At 40.6% G+C, this 16665-nt stretch overlaps 1 protein-coding gene across 3 annotated transcripts in view; it reads left to right on the top strand.

The window, feature by feature from the left end:
* Positions 1 to 16665, top strand: part of SERINC5 (serine incorporator 5) — a 100080-nt gene that overhangs the window by 59808 nt on the left and 23607 nt on the right. For all 3 annotated transcript variants that reach the window (XM_037800698.1, XM_037800695.1, XM_037800697.1), the window contains 4 exons: positions 8918 to 9096; positions 9558 to 9640; positions 11603 to 11696; positions 15681 to 15892. In XM_037800698.1, coding sequence (XP_037656626.1) covers positions 8918 to 9096; positions 9558 to 9640; positions 11603 to 11696; positions 15681 to 15892 — 568 coding nt within the window. The remainder of the gene's footprint in view (positions 1 to 8917; positions 9097 to 9557; positions 9641 to 11602; positions 11697 to 15680; positions 15893 to 16665) is intronic.

Below are 16665 nucleotides of genomic sequence, written 5' to 3'. Positions count from 1 at the left end.
AAGGGGCTGTTGCAGTTGGGGGAGTTCTCTGACCACAAGCTTCTCAAAAGTTAGGCAGACAGACAGGGCTTATCTAGAGAGGAACAACTGGGTGTAGGGAAGTGGGATGAAAGGCTGGCTAGATAAGAGTAGATCTGAGAGTATTTTATGCTGAAGCAGCCTGTTTCCTGGGAATCACCCTTAAATTTCAGGGATCTAGAGGAAGGAGAGACTCTTAATCAATGTTTGGTTAACAAGCGTTTTGTTCCAGTTGAGCAGTCAGGACAAGCAGTTCAGCTAATCATTTATGAAGCAGAGAATGGGAACGTGGAGGGCGTGTGTCTGGCCTCTTCGTAGGTAAACCAAAGGGCACCTGTGAGTCTTGTAAGTCGTATGGGGAGGGCAGTGCTTTGCAGTTGGCTGTCTTGCAGAACACAAAGAATGGGGGAATTCTTAAACTAAACTGTCTTACAGAAACACAGGGCTTGGGTAAAATTTAACATTGTCAGTTGTATTTATGAAAATTTAAAATGTACTAACTTGGGTGATCCAGCTTTCCCCTTCTCGGTGTCTATCCTTAACACTTTACATGTGTACAGAGAGATATACACACAAGAATACTCATTATGCATTATTTATAATAGTAAAAAATCAGAAACAATGTAAATGTCCACCAGGAGTAAGAAATTAAATTACGGTTGATTCCATGTGTGCAATTTTATATAGTAGTTAAAAAGGACTCAGATAGACTCATCTGTTGGGTCGTGGAACGATCCACGAGGCATAAGTGTAGAATAATGGCACACTGAAGGGTCTAGAGTAGCGTTGGGGGCAAGAGAAATCTGTTATCTGTATCTTTATTATAATTTGCAGTATTTTATGTATTGCTTGTATAATTGCGAATAAAATTTAAAACAGTCTTTGGACCCTGGTGACACACTCCCTGCTTAGCTTTGCACTTACGTTTCTTGAAAGCATGCTCAGACACTCACTGGGTTTACTTCCTGACTGGTACCCCAACAGTCTCTTTAGCTATCTGGGTCCACTTGCTACCCCCTCTGGGCTCTATTCAGTACTCTAGTCAAGGTCCCAGAGGATTCCTCAATGCTAACTCCGATGTTACTTCTCCGTCCTCATCACATTTGGCCTCTTGGCAGCATTTCACGCTGCTCCTTAAGTCTTTCAGCTTCTTTCCTGTTCTGTACCTTTTCCTCCTTGGAGTTTTTTCTTCTTTCCTGCCCCTGAATGTTTGCATTCTGCGGAGTTCCGGGCAACCCCCTCCCCTGGCTCCATCCTTCTCCCTTCCTTCCTGCTTAGTTTATCAACTTTCACTGGTGTCTTCCTTTGCTGACTGTGCTGTTGACTACCAAATCCTTATTTCCAGGCCTCTAGCTCTAGAGCACAGCACCCTTGCTCAGCCGTCTGTCCATACTTCCCTTGATTGAAGTACCCCCAGTGCAACCTGTCATTAAGTGAATTACACCCCACCTCCCCTGAAACTGCTTGTCTCCTGAGATTCCCCATCCAAGATTGTCTACCATACGACCAGCTGCCAAACTAGAAACCAGGATTTCTAGTTCTGGGTCCCTCTGCCTCTGTTCAGGTCCTGTCCATGTGATCTCCCCAGTCCCACTGCTGTTGCCTTATTCAAGAGTGACGTAATTTTTCACTGGGATAAATTCCTGTTCCTTCTTCAAGATCAGTAATTGGTGTGGTTCTTGTTTGCATATTCTGCTTTCCATTTTACCTAGTTTTCTCAGCGGAGATTCCCCCTTTTGTGGAAGAGCCCTTCTTACCTTTATAATTAGTCAGTCCCCTTCGGGTTGTCTTGTTTGGACTGAAAGCTTGTTGTTTCACAGTTTGATTAGTTATTTTCTAGCTGTTTATCATATATGTGGCTCTTTGATCCTGGCAAAACAACCTGTATTTCTTCTGGAGGAGGAGCTGTGAACTTTAACGTCAGTCTAATGCATGCTTTTGAGATTCTGAAGAGATAGTTTTTGGACATTAACTTCCCAAATTGGGAGGTGACAGGGTCAAATCAAACCAGAGTCTTTGTGGAATTTTTGTTCCTCTTTGGGCTTTTAATAATGACACAACGTTGGCTTTTCTCTTAAAATTGTTGATATGCAAATGAAAGAGAAGCAAGTAGTGGTTATTTTAAAAAAATAACCTCCATATCCCAAAGTGGGGGTCACTCAAAGATAAAATGAGCTTTGGTTTCTCTGAGGCTGTGTAAGAGAGGATGGAAGCTGATTTTAGTATTTCACATTTCACCATTGTTGTCTACTGTTGTGTAATGGATGGACATCACTTTCATTGACCCTGGAATTACTCCACAGTAAAAAAAGACTGTCCTGGTGTCACGGCCCAAGAGGGCTTTTGTAGCTGAAGGACTAAGGAAAGCACCAGACACATTCTGAGACATGAGCTTTTATGATAGGGCTTACCTATAGGGTGGGGAAGTGGAGCCACATTGCCCTAAAATCAGGAGCTTCTCTGAATGGATTCAGGAGCTGCTCTGAATGGTGGCATGTTGAGAGCACAATGTGGAAATACTCCGCACTTTGAGGGGGCTGAATGAGCTGGTTATGAGGGCTCAACATTCCAATGGGTATGAGAGCATAAGGTGGGAGTGGGGTCTTGTAACATAGGGAAGGATTGATTGCAATCAACAGGGAGAAGGGGATGTTTATAGATTATCTTGTAGATAACAGTATCTCAGGGAGTCTCAGGGAGGAGGTAGTTTCAGGTAAAAGATTACATTTAGCACCTAATTTTACAAGGAGAATAGGTTAAACTTTAACTGACCTGGGTCACACAAGCTGCTGTGTGCAGTCTTCAAGGCTCTTGGGGAATGCCCTGGGCCCACACCTGGAAAGTCTGAAGATAATAAAGGAGAGTGAGAGAGCGGCACTGGCACTCTGAGAGAGGATCTCAGTTCCAAAATTCGTTTTTAAGTGACGGTATCAAACAGAACTTGAAGATTTAGTTCTTCTAGTTTTCATGAACCTAAGGTGTCGCTCATGCTGCGCTGCCTGAAGCTTTTTTCATAAGGTGCTCTAGAAATTTGATACAATGAAATTTAAGAAAAATTAGCTTTGCTAATAATGCATTTTCTTATCTCTCCCAAGTAATGATTGAATATTATAGGAACACAGCTCTCATCTTCTCCCTCTCCACCTCTGGAAGAACCACTCTCAAAGTCTATACTTTTTATTCTAAATTTGCAGCATCCTGGGCCCTGGCCAAGTAGACCTGTAGGTCTTCCTAGAACTCTTCTGTCATTTCTCTATGAGATTGAAGTTGTTTGGAGGGTGTAGTTAGCAACTCTCCTGTGTAGATAAAATGACATGGGATTTCTTCTAGCTCTGTCTTCTTGAGCTTAATACTTGTGTTCATTTTTGGAGATGATGTTTCCCCTGATGTATGGGTTCAAATACACGTCTTATATTTGTGTGGTAGCTAGGGCTCTGAAAGGCAGGTCGATAGGTGCTGTTTTTCAGAACTCGGTTCTAATATGCACCAGGGAAGTCTTCACCCTACTGATAGTTACCCTGGAGTGAATTCTTTGGTATAGTGTGTAGAACATTTCCTCAATTCTAAAATGCTCACTTTCCCCTCATGTTAAGTGCTTCTGAAAATCGGAATACACCTTACAGTCAGTGGTTCGTGGAGAGTGGTTCACTCTGTCCTTCTCCCCTTTTTAATACACTGGATAGTGCCTTACCCTTACCTAATGGCTACTATGTGTTAAGACCTGTGGTTTGCACCTCATGAGGATTTTTTTATTTCATGCTCATGATGACTTTATGAAGTGGGTGGTGGTATTTGATTTTACAGATGAGGAAACTGAGCCTCAGGAAGGGTGTGTAACTTGCCCAAGTTCACACGTTAAGTGGTGGAGTTAGGATTGGAAGTCCTCTTGGACGATTTCTTCTTACTTGATAATTTGTGGCTTTGATTTGGCTGCTTGGAGGGTAGGGAGAAAGGTCTGTACAGAAACAACACAGACAGCAGTGTGTGAGCCCGGCTCACAGGACATGTCCTTGGACACCCAGAGCCAGACTTAAGAGGCAACCCCCTTAGCAGGCGTGTCCCATTCACCCAGTGGTAGAACCTGTGTGTGATGTATGTTTTCTTTTTCCAAAACTGGGATGGAGCCTGGAACAGCAAATATTTAATCAGAGCAGTTTCTCCCTGCCACACTCTGTCAGCTTGTTCAACTTGGAAGTTTGTTGCCTAAAAATACTCAGCCCTTATTGAAGGCTTAAGTGTGTTAAGTCACCCACAGAGCATAAAGGAGGTCTTGGTTAGTATTTGGAGCAGGGACTTGTTAGCCTACTTTTAGTTTGGATGAAATATGCAGCATTCACATAGTTACCCTTTTGAGCTTAAGGGGCTTTTGCCTGGACTAAACAAGGGAGGGGATTTATTGGGGATGACAGGGTAGAAGCTCATGCCTGCTGGTATTAGGTATTAACATTCTCCTTGAAATGAATCTTGGAGGGAGGAGAGGAAAGGTTTAGGGTTGGGGAACCTGAGGGTGAAGCATGGGCTGGTGTAGATGAAAAGAGATGCCAGCTGCCTTGTATTGTTTGTGGATGTGGAGAGACAGGAAGTAGCTTAAGGGCAAGTAGTGTTGCTGATGGAGTTGAAGAGAAAAAGGAGGGAAGTTTGAGTATTATAGAGCAGTGAATCCCTTATAAATAAAACAAACAGCATCACAAATGAGACTGTGTGGTTTCATCTTCACGAATATAGCTTTTTCATATTAAAAGTGTAATTTTACCTCCTCATTACCAGTACTATTCTTACATGTATAACTTTTGTTTTGGGTTAGAGTCTCTGAAACTTTCATTTTATGATCACTCATTGCTTCAATATCTGAAGCTTTTAACTATACCAGTTGCTCCTCAGATTAAAACACAGCTAAAATTTCAGATTCTTTCAGAAATCACTTGTGTGACTTCCTGTATCTGTGCAGGTGCTTCCTATATCTTTGTGTCACTGCTCTGAAGCAATTTCCAGACATGCCCCAGGGTGCCTCAAACCCTGTATGTTAAAAAACAAACTTCGGATCTGTTCTTCCAGGTCCATCCTTTGTCATTTGCCAGCCCCGCTCACCCCCAAAAGCAATGTGTTAAAAAAATGAAAAGAGCCCTCTCCCCATCCTTAATTTGCATTCTTGTCATCCATATAGTCCTGCCAACTATGAGTTCTACCTGTAGAATCTGTTTTTCTTGCTGGTGGGTTACCTTCTTCGTCTATTAGCTGAACTATTAAACTAGTGTCCTTCTAACTTCTCCTCTCTCAAATTTGTCCCATTTCTAATATGTCCTCCACTTTTCAGCCAAAGGTATTCCAGCTTAAATAGTGGTTTCTCATTACCTATAGGATAAGGTTGTCTTTCACAGCATGGAGTACACCTGGACCTTCCCAACAAGTCCTTGACTTCTTTTTTTTTTTACTTCAGACTTTCAAAGCACTTTTATTTTTTTTTTATCTTCATTTTATTGAGATATATTCACATACCATGCAGTCATACAAAACAAATCGTACATTCGATTGTTCACAGTACCATTAGATAGTTGTACATTCATCACCTAAATCAATCCCTGACACCTTCATTAGCACACACACAAAAATAACAAGAATAATAATTAAAGTGAAAAAGAGCAATTAAAGTAAAAAAGAACACTGGGTACCTTTGTCTGTTTGTTTGTTTGTTTCCTTCCCCTATTTTTCTACTCATCCATCCACAAACTAGACAAAGTGGAGTGTGGTCCTTATGGCTTTCCCAATCCCATTGTCACCCCTCATAAGCTACATTTTTATACAATTGTCTTCGAGACTCATGGGTTCTGGGTTGTAGTTTGATAGTTTCAGGTATCCACCACCAGCTACCCCAGTTCTTTAGAACCTAAAGAGGGTTGTCTAAATTGTGTGTAAGAGTGCCCACCAGAGTGACCTCTCGGCTCCTTTTGGAATCTCTCTGCCACTGAAGCTTATTTCATTTCCTTTCACATCCCCCTTTTGGTCAAGAAGATGTTCTCCGTCCCATGATGCCGGGTCTACATTCCCCCCCCCCGGGAGTCATGTTCCACGTTGCCAGGGAGATTCACTCCCCTGGGTGCCTTGACTTCTTTTGAGCTTTGTCTCTTGCCAACAAATATTTTTTTGGTATATGTCCCAAATATTGCATGGGATGTACTTACACTAAAAAATTATTCATTGCTTTTCTGAAATGCAAGTTTAACTGGATGTCCTGTATTTTACCTGGCGACCCTCCAAATGAGTTAGTTTGTTTTGTAACCCAGTCAGACACTGCGGTTTCTCTCTTTATGCTTTACTGATCTAAAAAAAATTTGTAGAAACTGAAAACAAAATGACATTTCTTTATGAAGTCTTTTGCATCTCTTCATGAACATGGAGCTATACTAGTAGGGTTTCAAAAGTGGTGCATTTTTGCCTAAGATACTTATTTGGGAGTGTTTGAAAAAATGTGCTTCAGATTCAGATGTAGTAATGACTGGAGTCCCTTTTTATGGTGGTGAGGAGTGGATCCTTATTCAGAGAGGTGAATTCCAATTAAATGTAGTCTTTTTATTTATGGGGATTTTAATAGCCTCACTAATTATTGTTCCTTTAAGACCGTTTCTGGGGGAGAAGCTGTAAATTCTCTTTATTATTATCTTCAATTGTACCTCTGGCTTTGTGTCATTTCTCAACATTTATCAGAAACATTAAGACCCATAAATAAAATGCTCCCATAAATCAAGATAAAACCCAATTAACAGCTCATTCACAGAGAAAAATACAAATGACCATGGATTTAAGAAAAGATGCTGAACCTCATTAATGATGAGGACAGTATATATTGAAATAAGATCTTTCTGCTTTTAGGATTGGATGTTCAGATTGGGAGAATGGATAGTCTAAGATGATATTACTGGTGGGATTTAAATTGGTGTATAATTTGGCTTTATCTCTTGCAATTTCTTAATTTAGATAATATTTGACCTACTAATTCCATTTCCAGCTCAGGAGTCTATCTTATCTAAATAATGGCACATATGCAGTGAGGCCTGCACAGCAGTATTTGTTGAATCAGTGTTAGTAACAGCAAAAAATGAATGAATGAATGAATGAATGAGGGATCCCCAGGCCCCCAAGTGTCTTGAAGACTGCACACAGCAGTTTGCTTGACCTAGGACAGTTAAGGTTTGACCTATTGTATTAGTTAGGGTTCTCTAGTGAAACAGAATCAGTAAGAGATATCTATAAATATAAGATTCATAAAAATGTCTCACACAGCTGTGGGTATGCGTGAGTCCAGATTCCTTAGGGCAGGCAGCAAACCGGCAACTCCAATGAATATGTTCAATGAACTCCTCAGGCAATGAACTGGCAACTTCAGTGAACGTGTTCGATGAACTCCTCAGGAAACTAACTGGTAACTTGGACGAACTCCTCAGGAAATGCTTTGCTGGTCAGCTTAAGAAGTGAAGGTCCTCTGTCTGTCTCGCTTAGTCTTTAACTGATTGCATTAAATCCAGCTGACTGCGTTCTCTCATTGTGGAAGACATGCCCTTTGTTGACTTCATCAGTCACGGCTGCAGCCAGCTGACTGATGATTTAATAAACCAGCCTTCTGGTTTCCCAAGTAGCCACAAATGACCTTGCAGCAACAGGCCAGTGCTTGCTTGACTAGACACCTGGGTGCCATCACCTGGCCAAGTTGACACATGAAACTAACCATCACACCTATTCTCCTTGTAATATCAGGTGCCAAATGTAATCTATACCCGAAACTACCTCTCCTTGAGACTCCCTGAGATACTGTTATCTACAAAATAATCTATAATCCTCCCCTCCTCCCTGTTGATTACAGTTAATCCCTCCCTACGTTGCACGACCCCACTCTCCACCTTATGCTCTCATTACCTGTTGGAATATCGAGCCCTTATAACCAGCTTATTCAGCCCCCCTGAAAGTGCGGACTATTTCCACATTGTGCTCTGATCTTGCCGCCATTCAGAGCAGCTCCTGAATCCATTCAGAGACGCTCCTGATTTCAGGGCAACAGTGACTCAACTTCCCCACCCTGTAGGTAAGCCCCCTGAATAAAATCTCATGTCTCAGAACATCTGGTGCTTTCTTCAGTCCCTCAGCTACAAAAGCCCTCTTGTGCCATGACAATAAACAAACAAACAAACAAACAAACAAAATAAAACAAAAAACACTCCCCAACAAAAGTAACAAGATCACTGTGGAGGCAGTTGTCCTTTTTGATCTAGCCATACGTACCGTAAAATATTACATAGTTTAGGAAGAATGGAGTGGGATTTTATGTATTAATATAGAAAGCTCTCACAGCTTATTGTTAAGTGGAAAAAAATTGCAGAATATATAAGATCTTCTATTTAAAAAGCTGTTAGTATATATGTACTATTCATATGGTGTCATATGTGTGTGTGTAATAGTCTTTACAGTTAATAGTCTAACTGATTGGATTAAATCCAGCTGACTGCATTCTCTCATTGTGGAAGACATGTAAAGGGAAGTTGAGTCACTGTTGCCCTGAAATCAGGAGCGTCTCTGAATGGATTCAGGAGCTGCTCTGAATGGCGGCAAGTTCAGAGCACAATGTGGAAATAGTCTACACTTTCAGGGGGGCTGAATAAGCTGGTTATAAGGGCTCGATATTCCAGAAATGTCCACCAAATTGTTAACTCTCCTGAGAGGCGTAAAATTTTGGGGTGGTAATGAAAGAAGTCTTCATTTAAGGAAAAGTCTTTAGAACATAACATTGTCTTCCTCAGCCTTTTTTTATGCAGATGATGCATTTCCACAACTGGATTTTCTGCTTGTAGACTGAATGAACATCCCATGACAGCACATCTTTTAACCAGATGACTTTTTTTTCTTTCCTCAGATTCCTTTTTATGAAGATATTTGTAAAGGCATTAAAGCTGGTGACATGTGCGAGAAGCTGGTGGGGTACTCTGCAGTGTACAGAGTCTGTTTTGGAATGGCTTGCTTCTTCTTTATCTTCTGCCTATTGACCCTCAAAATCAACAATAGTAAGGGTTGCCGAGCCAATATCCACAATGGGTAAGTCCCTGGTCTTTGTGGGGATTGTCATCTCCTTATATTCTGAGGAGTATCCCAGGACCCCTCCTACTTATCAGGCCCTTCTAAAATTCTTCCTCGAGCCGACATTGTTGACCCTGATTTTAGAGGAGATGGAACTTGGAACTTGTCTCCATACAGTGTCCTGAGAGCTGGACTCCTTTCTGTAACACCTGGTACAGTAATGATAAATTCTGTGGAGATGGCATTGTTTTTTTGTTTTTTTCTTGTACCAAGGTCTTTCTCCACATCATTTCTACCCCTGTGATGAAATTTTGTTTTGCATAATCAGAGGCCATCCCAAGTCTGTCAGTTAATTACTTCCCCTCTTTTTGGAGAGATCATTACCATGACAGAATCATGGATTGACATACGTACATTCTAAGAGGTCTTTTGTCCTTTCAGTAGCATTTAAATACATTTCCCTTTTTTCTCCCTTCCAGCTTTTGGTTCTTTAAGCTTCTGCTGTTGGGAGCCATGTGCTCAGGAGCTTTCTTCATTCCAGATCAGGAGACCTTTCTGAACGGTACAAATGGATTATTTTTGGCACCTATTTATTTTGTTTTACCCATTTTATAGAATGGTTCACAAGTGTAATCCAGAGTGCCTTTGATACTTTTAAGTACTGGTTTTCTTGTCATTTTTAAAAAAAAAGCAATTACTGCCTTACCTGCCTCCCTTTATCCACCCCCCACTCTTACCCTCTTCCCCTCTTCACTGTCCATCTTTCCATCCTCACCCACAACCCTCCCTTCCAAGCAGGGTGTAAGAGGACCTTTTGTTACTCTGCTGGCTGAATAATTGAAATGACAACTGTAAGGTTATTGGCCTGAAGGGAAAATGAGGCACTTAAAATTTGTTTGAAAACCAGTTTGGCCTGTCAGCTTGACACCACCAGCCAGGTCAGAGGTCCAGGGAGAGCCTGTTCTTAGCACTGAAACCCGAGAACATACAATGAAGGGCTCTTTAGTAGCTATAAATCTGCTACTGCTATAAAGCTGAATGGGTAAGAAAAGCATCCTTCTGTCCATTTGTAAACTTGCTTTGTGTGAAACTGTGTGCTGTTAAATTGTATTCTTTGTTGAGAGAACTTGGATATGAAGCCTTTAATCATAGCTGAAACAGGGAGCAAGGAAGTTGTATCCCTTTTAACCACTGTTTTGAAAAATTAAGTTTTAAGTCTACAGATGTTAGATGTGGTTTTGAAAAGTGATCTAGGGAGGGAAGAATGGGGAGTTAATGCATAATGGGTGCAGGGTTTTTGATGGGGAGATAGGAAAGTTCATTAATGGAAGGTGGTGATGGTGCACAGCAGTGCAAGCATCATTAATGCCACCAGGAGTGGTTGAGATGGGAAAATTTATGTTACCTGTTTCCACAATTTAAAAAAGAGACTAAAGAGCAAGGACAATTAAATGCAACCCACGATCCTGGACTGGATCTAATAACGGAGGAGAAAGTGCCCAAAAGGACATTATTGAGATATATGAAAAAAATGGAATTTAGACTGTAAGCTCTATAGCAACATTAAATTGCTTGAACTTGATAACGGCACTTAAGGTGGTTACATAGTGAATATCCTTTTCCTTAGGAAATAAACATGGCAGCATTAAATATTCAGGGTGCATGATGTATGCAATCTACTCTCAGATGTTTAGGAAATAGGTAGATAGATGAAAAAGAGGAATGAAGGAGGGAGGTAAGGGAGGACACGGCAAATGTGGCAAAATGTTTAAAGTTGGTGGATCTGGGTATGTGGGTGGGTGGGTATATTAGAAATTTTCATATGGGTTTTGTATTATTTTTGCATTTGTCCTGTAAGTTTGAAATTATTTCAAAATAATTTAAAAAGTGATCTGGGTTTTTTGACATATGTCTTGATTTTACCCCAAAAAACTGTTAACCAGTTATCTCTTCCCCACAGAGGTATTTTATATATTAGAGTCAGATGTGTAGAATGGGAAAAGGCCTAGAGGTACTCTAGCTGAGCGCAGGCATTTTCACAGGCAATCTGTAATGCATCACATCACAGAGATGTGATACAGTTCATCCAAGGTTACAGCTTCTTTGTGGTGAAGCCAGAAGTAGAATCTGAGTCTTCATGCCGCTAGTCTGGAACGCATTCCCACACTGGACATTGGTGGCTTTTTACCTAATATTAGAGCAGGGTTATGGTGGATTTTATAAATTACCGCATCTGTTAGAGATCTAGCAGTTATAGCATGGAGGCTAAGATGGGACGCTCAGGAGCCAGACTGCCTGTGTTCACATCTCATCTACACCTTTTACTGGGCATAAAACATTGGCAACTTCCTCAGACTCTCAGTTTTCTAATCTGTAAAGTGATGTGATATGGTTCGTTGGGAATTAAATGTGTTATGTGTACAGTGAGCATTCAATAAAAATTAGCTGTAGTCATTTCTCTCTGTTTTTAAGTAAACACATGGATCAATCACCTCATCTCCTTTTGGTTGGTCATCTTTTGCAGCCTGGCGCTATGTGGGAGCCGTAGGAAGTTTCATCTTCATAGGCATCCAGCTCATCCTGCTCGTGGAGTTTGCACATAAATGGAACAAAAACTGGTATGTGCCTTTATGAAAAGCTTCCAAGTGAACTATCTCCTTGACTCAGAGAAACTGCCATGGTAAGGTGTGATAAAGGCTCCACTCTGATTTGTATTTCTAGGGATCATCAGGCTGCTTACACCAAAACAGTGTTTGTTGGCACTTTCCCTTTACTCCTGCCCTTTGTACCTCTTCATTTACTCCTCCTCTCCTATACTATTTCTGTCATTTCTACCTATCCTTCTTCTGTTTAACTGGCTTTCTTCTCACTTTTTGGTTTTCTTTTCCCCTGTACTCTCTCATTTGGGCTCTAAGTCAACCAATGGTATGAGTTGCTGGAAACAGCTGACCTTCAGATGCACCCATCTTGTAAGACAGAAAACATACTTTGGAGCTAGAGGTTTACACCACCTTCCCTAAAGAATAAAATATAAAATACCTTCTCTCCCCACCATTTTTTGTTCCTTCTCAACTGCCTGAAAGTGGAAAGACCCCTCACCCTTCATCAGGAAGATTTGTTGTGCTAATTCAGAAATCTGATCCTGCTTTGTAAAAAGATAAGACTCTCTCTAAGTGCCTTGAAAATAGAAATCACGTTCCAGACTGAGTGGAAAATGCCAAACTATTAATAGCTAGTTTTATTTCTTGGTGAGCCACATTAAAGAAATGACAACTGGAGAGGGGTCCAGCCCCTTAAGTTCTAAGGCCACGTTGACTCTCTTTATGACTTTAGTCAAAGCACTTAAGTACTCTGTGTCTCATTTTCTTTACTAGTAAAATACAAATAAAAATACCTGCCTGTTGCACCCAATAAAGCTTTTGTGATAGTTTTATGTGACTCTGTTTTCGAAACTGTAGAGAGAGAAAAAAAAAATATGAGCTGGGAGTGCATTTTAATTGATTAAGTATTATTCTTTCCATGATAATTCTTAATGTACTTTCACTCTGAATTTTTGTTGGAAAAAATAAATTTTGTCATCCCCAATTTTTCCTAAAATTGTCACATATACTTCCAATAGGGAGCTTCACAGTAAAACATAAACATCTTTGGTGCTGAGTGCCTGATTTGTCCATTGATAGCGTGTTCCCTTGAGAATCCTTTTGCTTCTTCACTCAGATTTTAATGTTTTGATCGATTCTGAAGCCATTTTCTGGGACCACATATCAATGCCAAGTTTTAACAGGCATTTTGGAAGTATTTGGTTGCTTTAAAAATTTTCTAGGAACCACTCAACAAGAACGGCTCAAGAGCTTTGCAACAAATGATGCTGCCCTTGCCCAGGCCTTGAGGCTGATGTCTCAAGAAAATCCCTTTTGTCAACCTATTCATAGTTTGTCTGCCTAAGCTAGGAAGCTCACCAGTGTTGTTATTTTCATTTAAATGTATCTAGTTTGGCAGTTTTTAGTTTAGATTTTTTTTTTAATAGAGATTGTTAGTTTACAAAATACAGTAATCATATCACTCTTCATGGAACAACCAAGTTAGAGCTTACATTCACCTGGGAGAAGGTAGATAATAAGTAACCCAGCAAAGATGTAATATGTTTGATGATAAAAAGTGCTGTGGAGAAAAAGCAGGGTGAGGGGGTTGTGGAGAGTGGGGCAGGCTACTGTCTTGCCATCAGGGAAAGGCTTAGTGGTAAGTTGTGAGGGAGAGCCGGGAGCAGGGCTGTGTGTGGCCTGCACTTGGCTTGTTAAGAACCCATTGGTGAGGGAAGAGTATAGCAGATGAAATCAGAGAGATGCACTGGGCCAGATCATGTAGGGCTTTGGAGGTCATTGTAAGGACTTTGGTTTTTAAGTGAGATGGGAGAACATTGGAGGGTTTTAAAACTGAGAGAGCATTGGAGGGTTTTAAAACTGGAAAAATGTAAGCTACTTTATGTTTTAAGTTGGGAAAAGACTAGAAGGAGCCAGCAGTGCAAGTAGTAAGGCCAGTTGGAGATAATCCAGGTGAGAGATGTGGCAGCTTGGAGCCAATTGGTAGCAGTGGTCAGATTCTGTATATATTCTGAAGATGTAACTAGTAGAATTTGCTGATGGGTGATGGGGTGGTGGTTGGGGAGGGGCGAATGGTTGGAAGAGAGAGAATGGCTGCAATCAAGAGCGATTGCGGTTCTTTTTTATCTCCTATCATAAACAATGGGAAGAATGGAATTGCCATTTTCTGAGATTGGGAAGATTGCAGAAATGCAGATTTGGGTATGGAGATGGGAATCCTGGGAGGTTAGTCTGTTCCTACTAAGTTAGAGGTCTATGAGATGCCATTAGACCTCCAAGTGAAGAGGTTGAGTAAACAGTTGATATTATGAATCTAGAGGTCAGGGGAAAGGTTGGAGTTGAAGATTTAATTTTGGGAATATAAGTATAAATTAAGTATAAGAAAGTCTTTCATATACTAATACCATAACCCAAAAGATGAGTAGAGAAAAATTGGAAACTGCCCACACTGGTCAGAAGCATTTATTTTTTTATATAAATAAGTCATGCTGTCTCCCTGCCATTGATTTTATTTGGGTCTTAGATTTTTCTTATTCTTTTCATGAGTCTTGTTTGCTTTCATTTCCTTTGCATGCCTTTTATACTGGAATGATTCTGTGGTCGTTGGAGTGGCCTGGCGTGGTTTCAAGGATACGATGGTCATGATCATTTTGGCCCTTTCTCCATATTTTCTCTGTCTCTGGCTGCAGTAACATTTTCACCATTAAAACATTTTAGCTGAGTTGCTTGAACTCTTTCCAGTTCTGTGAAAACATTAAGTAGGTTGCTTGCTCTGAGAAGGTTTGTGAGAATGTGCTTACAAAGAACAATTCAATCATGGGACAGATGACAGTGATTCAGTCCATTCCCTTATTATCGTTCTATCCTTTTCACTTTGTTTATAAATACTTTTCATTTCTGAACAGTTTCTCTAGATTTAAAGCACTGCTTATTTCTTCCATCCCTTTAATAGTTATATACACTATAAAGCACATTAATTCCTTCTATTAGTTCCTTTGTTGTAAATCCCATGAAAAGTTTTGCTTTTTCCTGACTGATTTTTTTTAATATTCATTTTATTGAGATATATTCACATAACACACAGTCATACAAAACAAATCGTACATTCAGTTGTTCACAGTACCATTACATAGTTGTACATTCATCACCAAAATCAATCCCCGACACCTTCATTACCACACACACAAAAATAACGAGAATAATAATTAAAGTGAAAAAGAGCAATTAAAGTAAAAAAGAACACTGGGTGCCTTTGTCTGTTTGTTTGTTTGTTTCCCCTGTTTTTCTACTCATCCATCCATAAACTAGACAAAGGGGAGTGTGGTCCTTATGGCTTTCCCAATCCCATTGTCACCCCTCATAAGCTACATTTTTATACAATTGTTTCCTGACTAATTTTGTTCTCCACTGTTTTTTTAAATGTCAAAGTCTGATAGTTCCACTTATTACTTTGTATTACTTTGCAGAAGCAGTCCCATTACTGATCTTCCTTTCCAGTACAGGGAGAAAAGAGCTGAGATCAGCCAGTGTTTCACTGAGTGAAGTTCATTTGTTTCTCTCCCTAAAGAGAGGAAGGCCCTCAGAGCTCTGTGTTTATGAGGAAAACTAGAAGAGATTCCCAGCAAAGAACCACTTTTACTACTACCAAAATCCATCTCAGGGTTCAAATTCAGAATGGAAGAGCTAGAATGAAATTAGATTTGGGGTCTTTAAGGTATTCATTTTAGTAGGTGAATAAACTTGGGTCAGAAATGGAATTCTCTCATTGTTTAGAGAAAATGATGTGTTTGAATCAAGAAGTTTGCCTATATACCAGAACCTTCTAGCTTTGGATCATATTAATGGCTAAAATGATATGTCTCCAAGACAACTCAGTGATAACTGCCTGGGAGCCTGATAGCATTAGTTAATGCCTGAGGGATGGTAACTGTTGTCAGAGAATTGTGTGCTTGGTTCACTTGTCTTCTCTCCCTCCCTCTTATCTACTTCTTGGAGAAACAGGACTGCAGGCACAGCTGGTAACAAGCTTTGGTTCGCCTCCCTGGCCCTGGTGACGCTCATCATGTATTCCATTGCTGCCGGAGGCTTGATTTTGATGGCGGTGTTTTATACGCAGAGAGATGGCTGCGTGGAAAACAAAATTCTGCTGGGGGTAAACGGAGGCCTGTGTCTGCTTATTTCACTGGTAGCCATCTCTCCCTGTGTCCAAAATCGTAAGCATAGTTTTTTCCATTATTCCTTATTTACGTTTTTTTCCAGTGGTTTTCTATTTGAAACTATGGTCTTTCCTTAACTTACTATGGAAGGACTGGCAGTAAGAAAGGTGGGATGTCAGCCTTCTCTTTGTGTCCCGTGCTTGGACTGAATGTACTGCTCAAGCATGCCTCGTGGCGGAAGCACCTAGGAAAATCTGAACTTAATGAAGTTAATAAATAGGGAGGTAGATATTGCCACTATTGAATAATTTCCTCAAGGAGCCTTTACATGGAAAATGCCCTTGTTGTTTATGTGGTTTTCATGAGCCTCCTGATAATCTCTGGGTAAAGCTTGAATGAGAGGGCTCCAGGAAGGAGCTATTTCTGGTGTCATCTCTCACTCTGGGACTGTGGACCAGAAAGCGGGGACAGTGTGGTCTAGGAAGCAGGAAGCAGGAAATCCGATCCCAGCTCCCAGCAGCCGGTTCCATGAGCTAATCTTCCTTAGACCCAGGTTCTTCCACTGTAAAGCCAGCAAACACATGAGCCTAACCTTGCTCACAGTGGCTTCCAAGCTGAAAGGAAGAGAATGGGATTTGAAAGTGTTTTAGAAAGGATAGGTGTGAATTGTCATTTGTAAACTACTTCTGATGTCTTATGCCAGCATGCTGTCTTTGGGGTGATAGAGAAAGATGTCCTTGGTCAAATGTTTCTTGTAGGCCTCTTACTCTACAGGGGATGAAAATACTCATCACACTGATGTTTCAAGGTAGAGAAAAGAAAATATGGCC

Source organism: Choloepus didactylus, chromosome 13, assembly GCF_015220235.1.
Source record: "Choloepus didactylus isolate mChoDid1 chromosome 13, mChoDid1.pri, whole genome shotgun sequence".
In the NCBI taxonomy this organism is placed as follows: Eukaryota; Metazoa; Chordata; class Mammalia; order Pilosa; family Megalonychidae; genus Choloepus; species Choloepus didactylus.
This window is presented reverse-complemented; position numbering and strand designations above follow the sequence as displayed.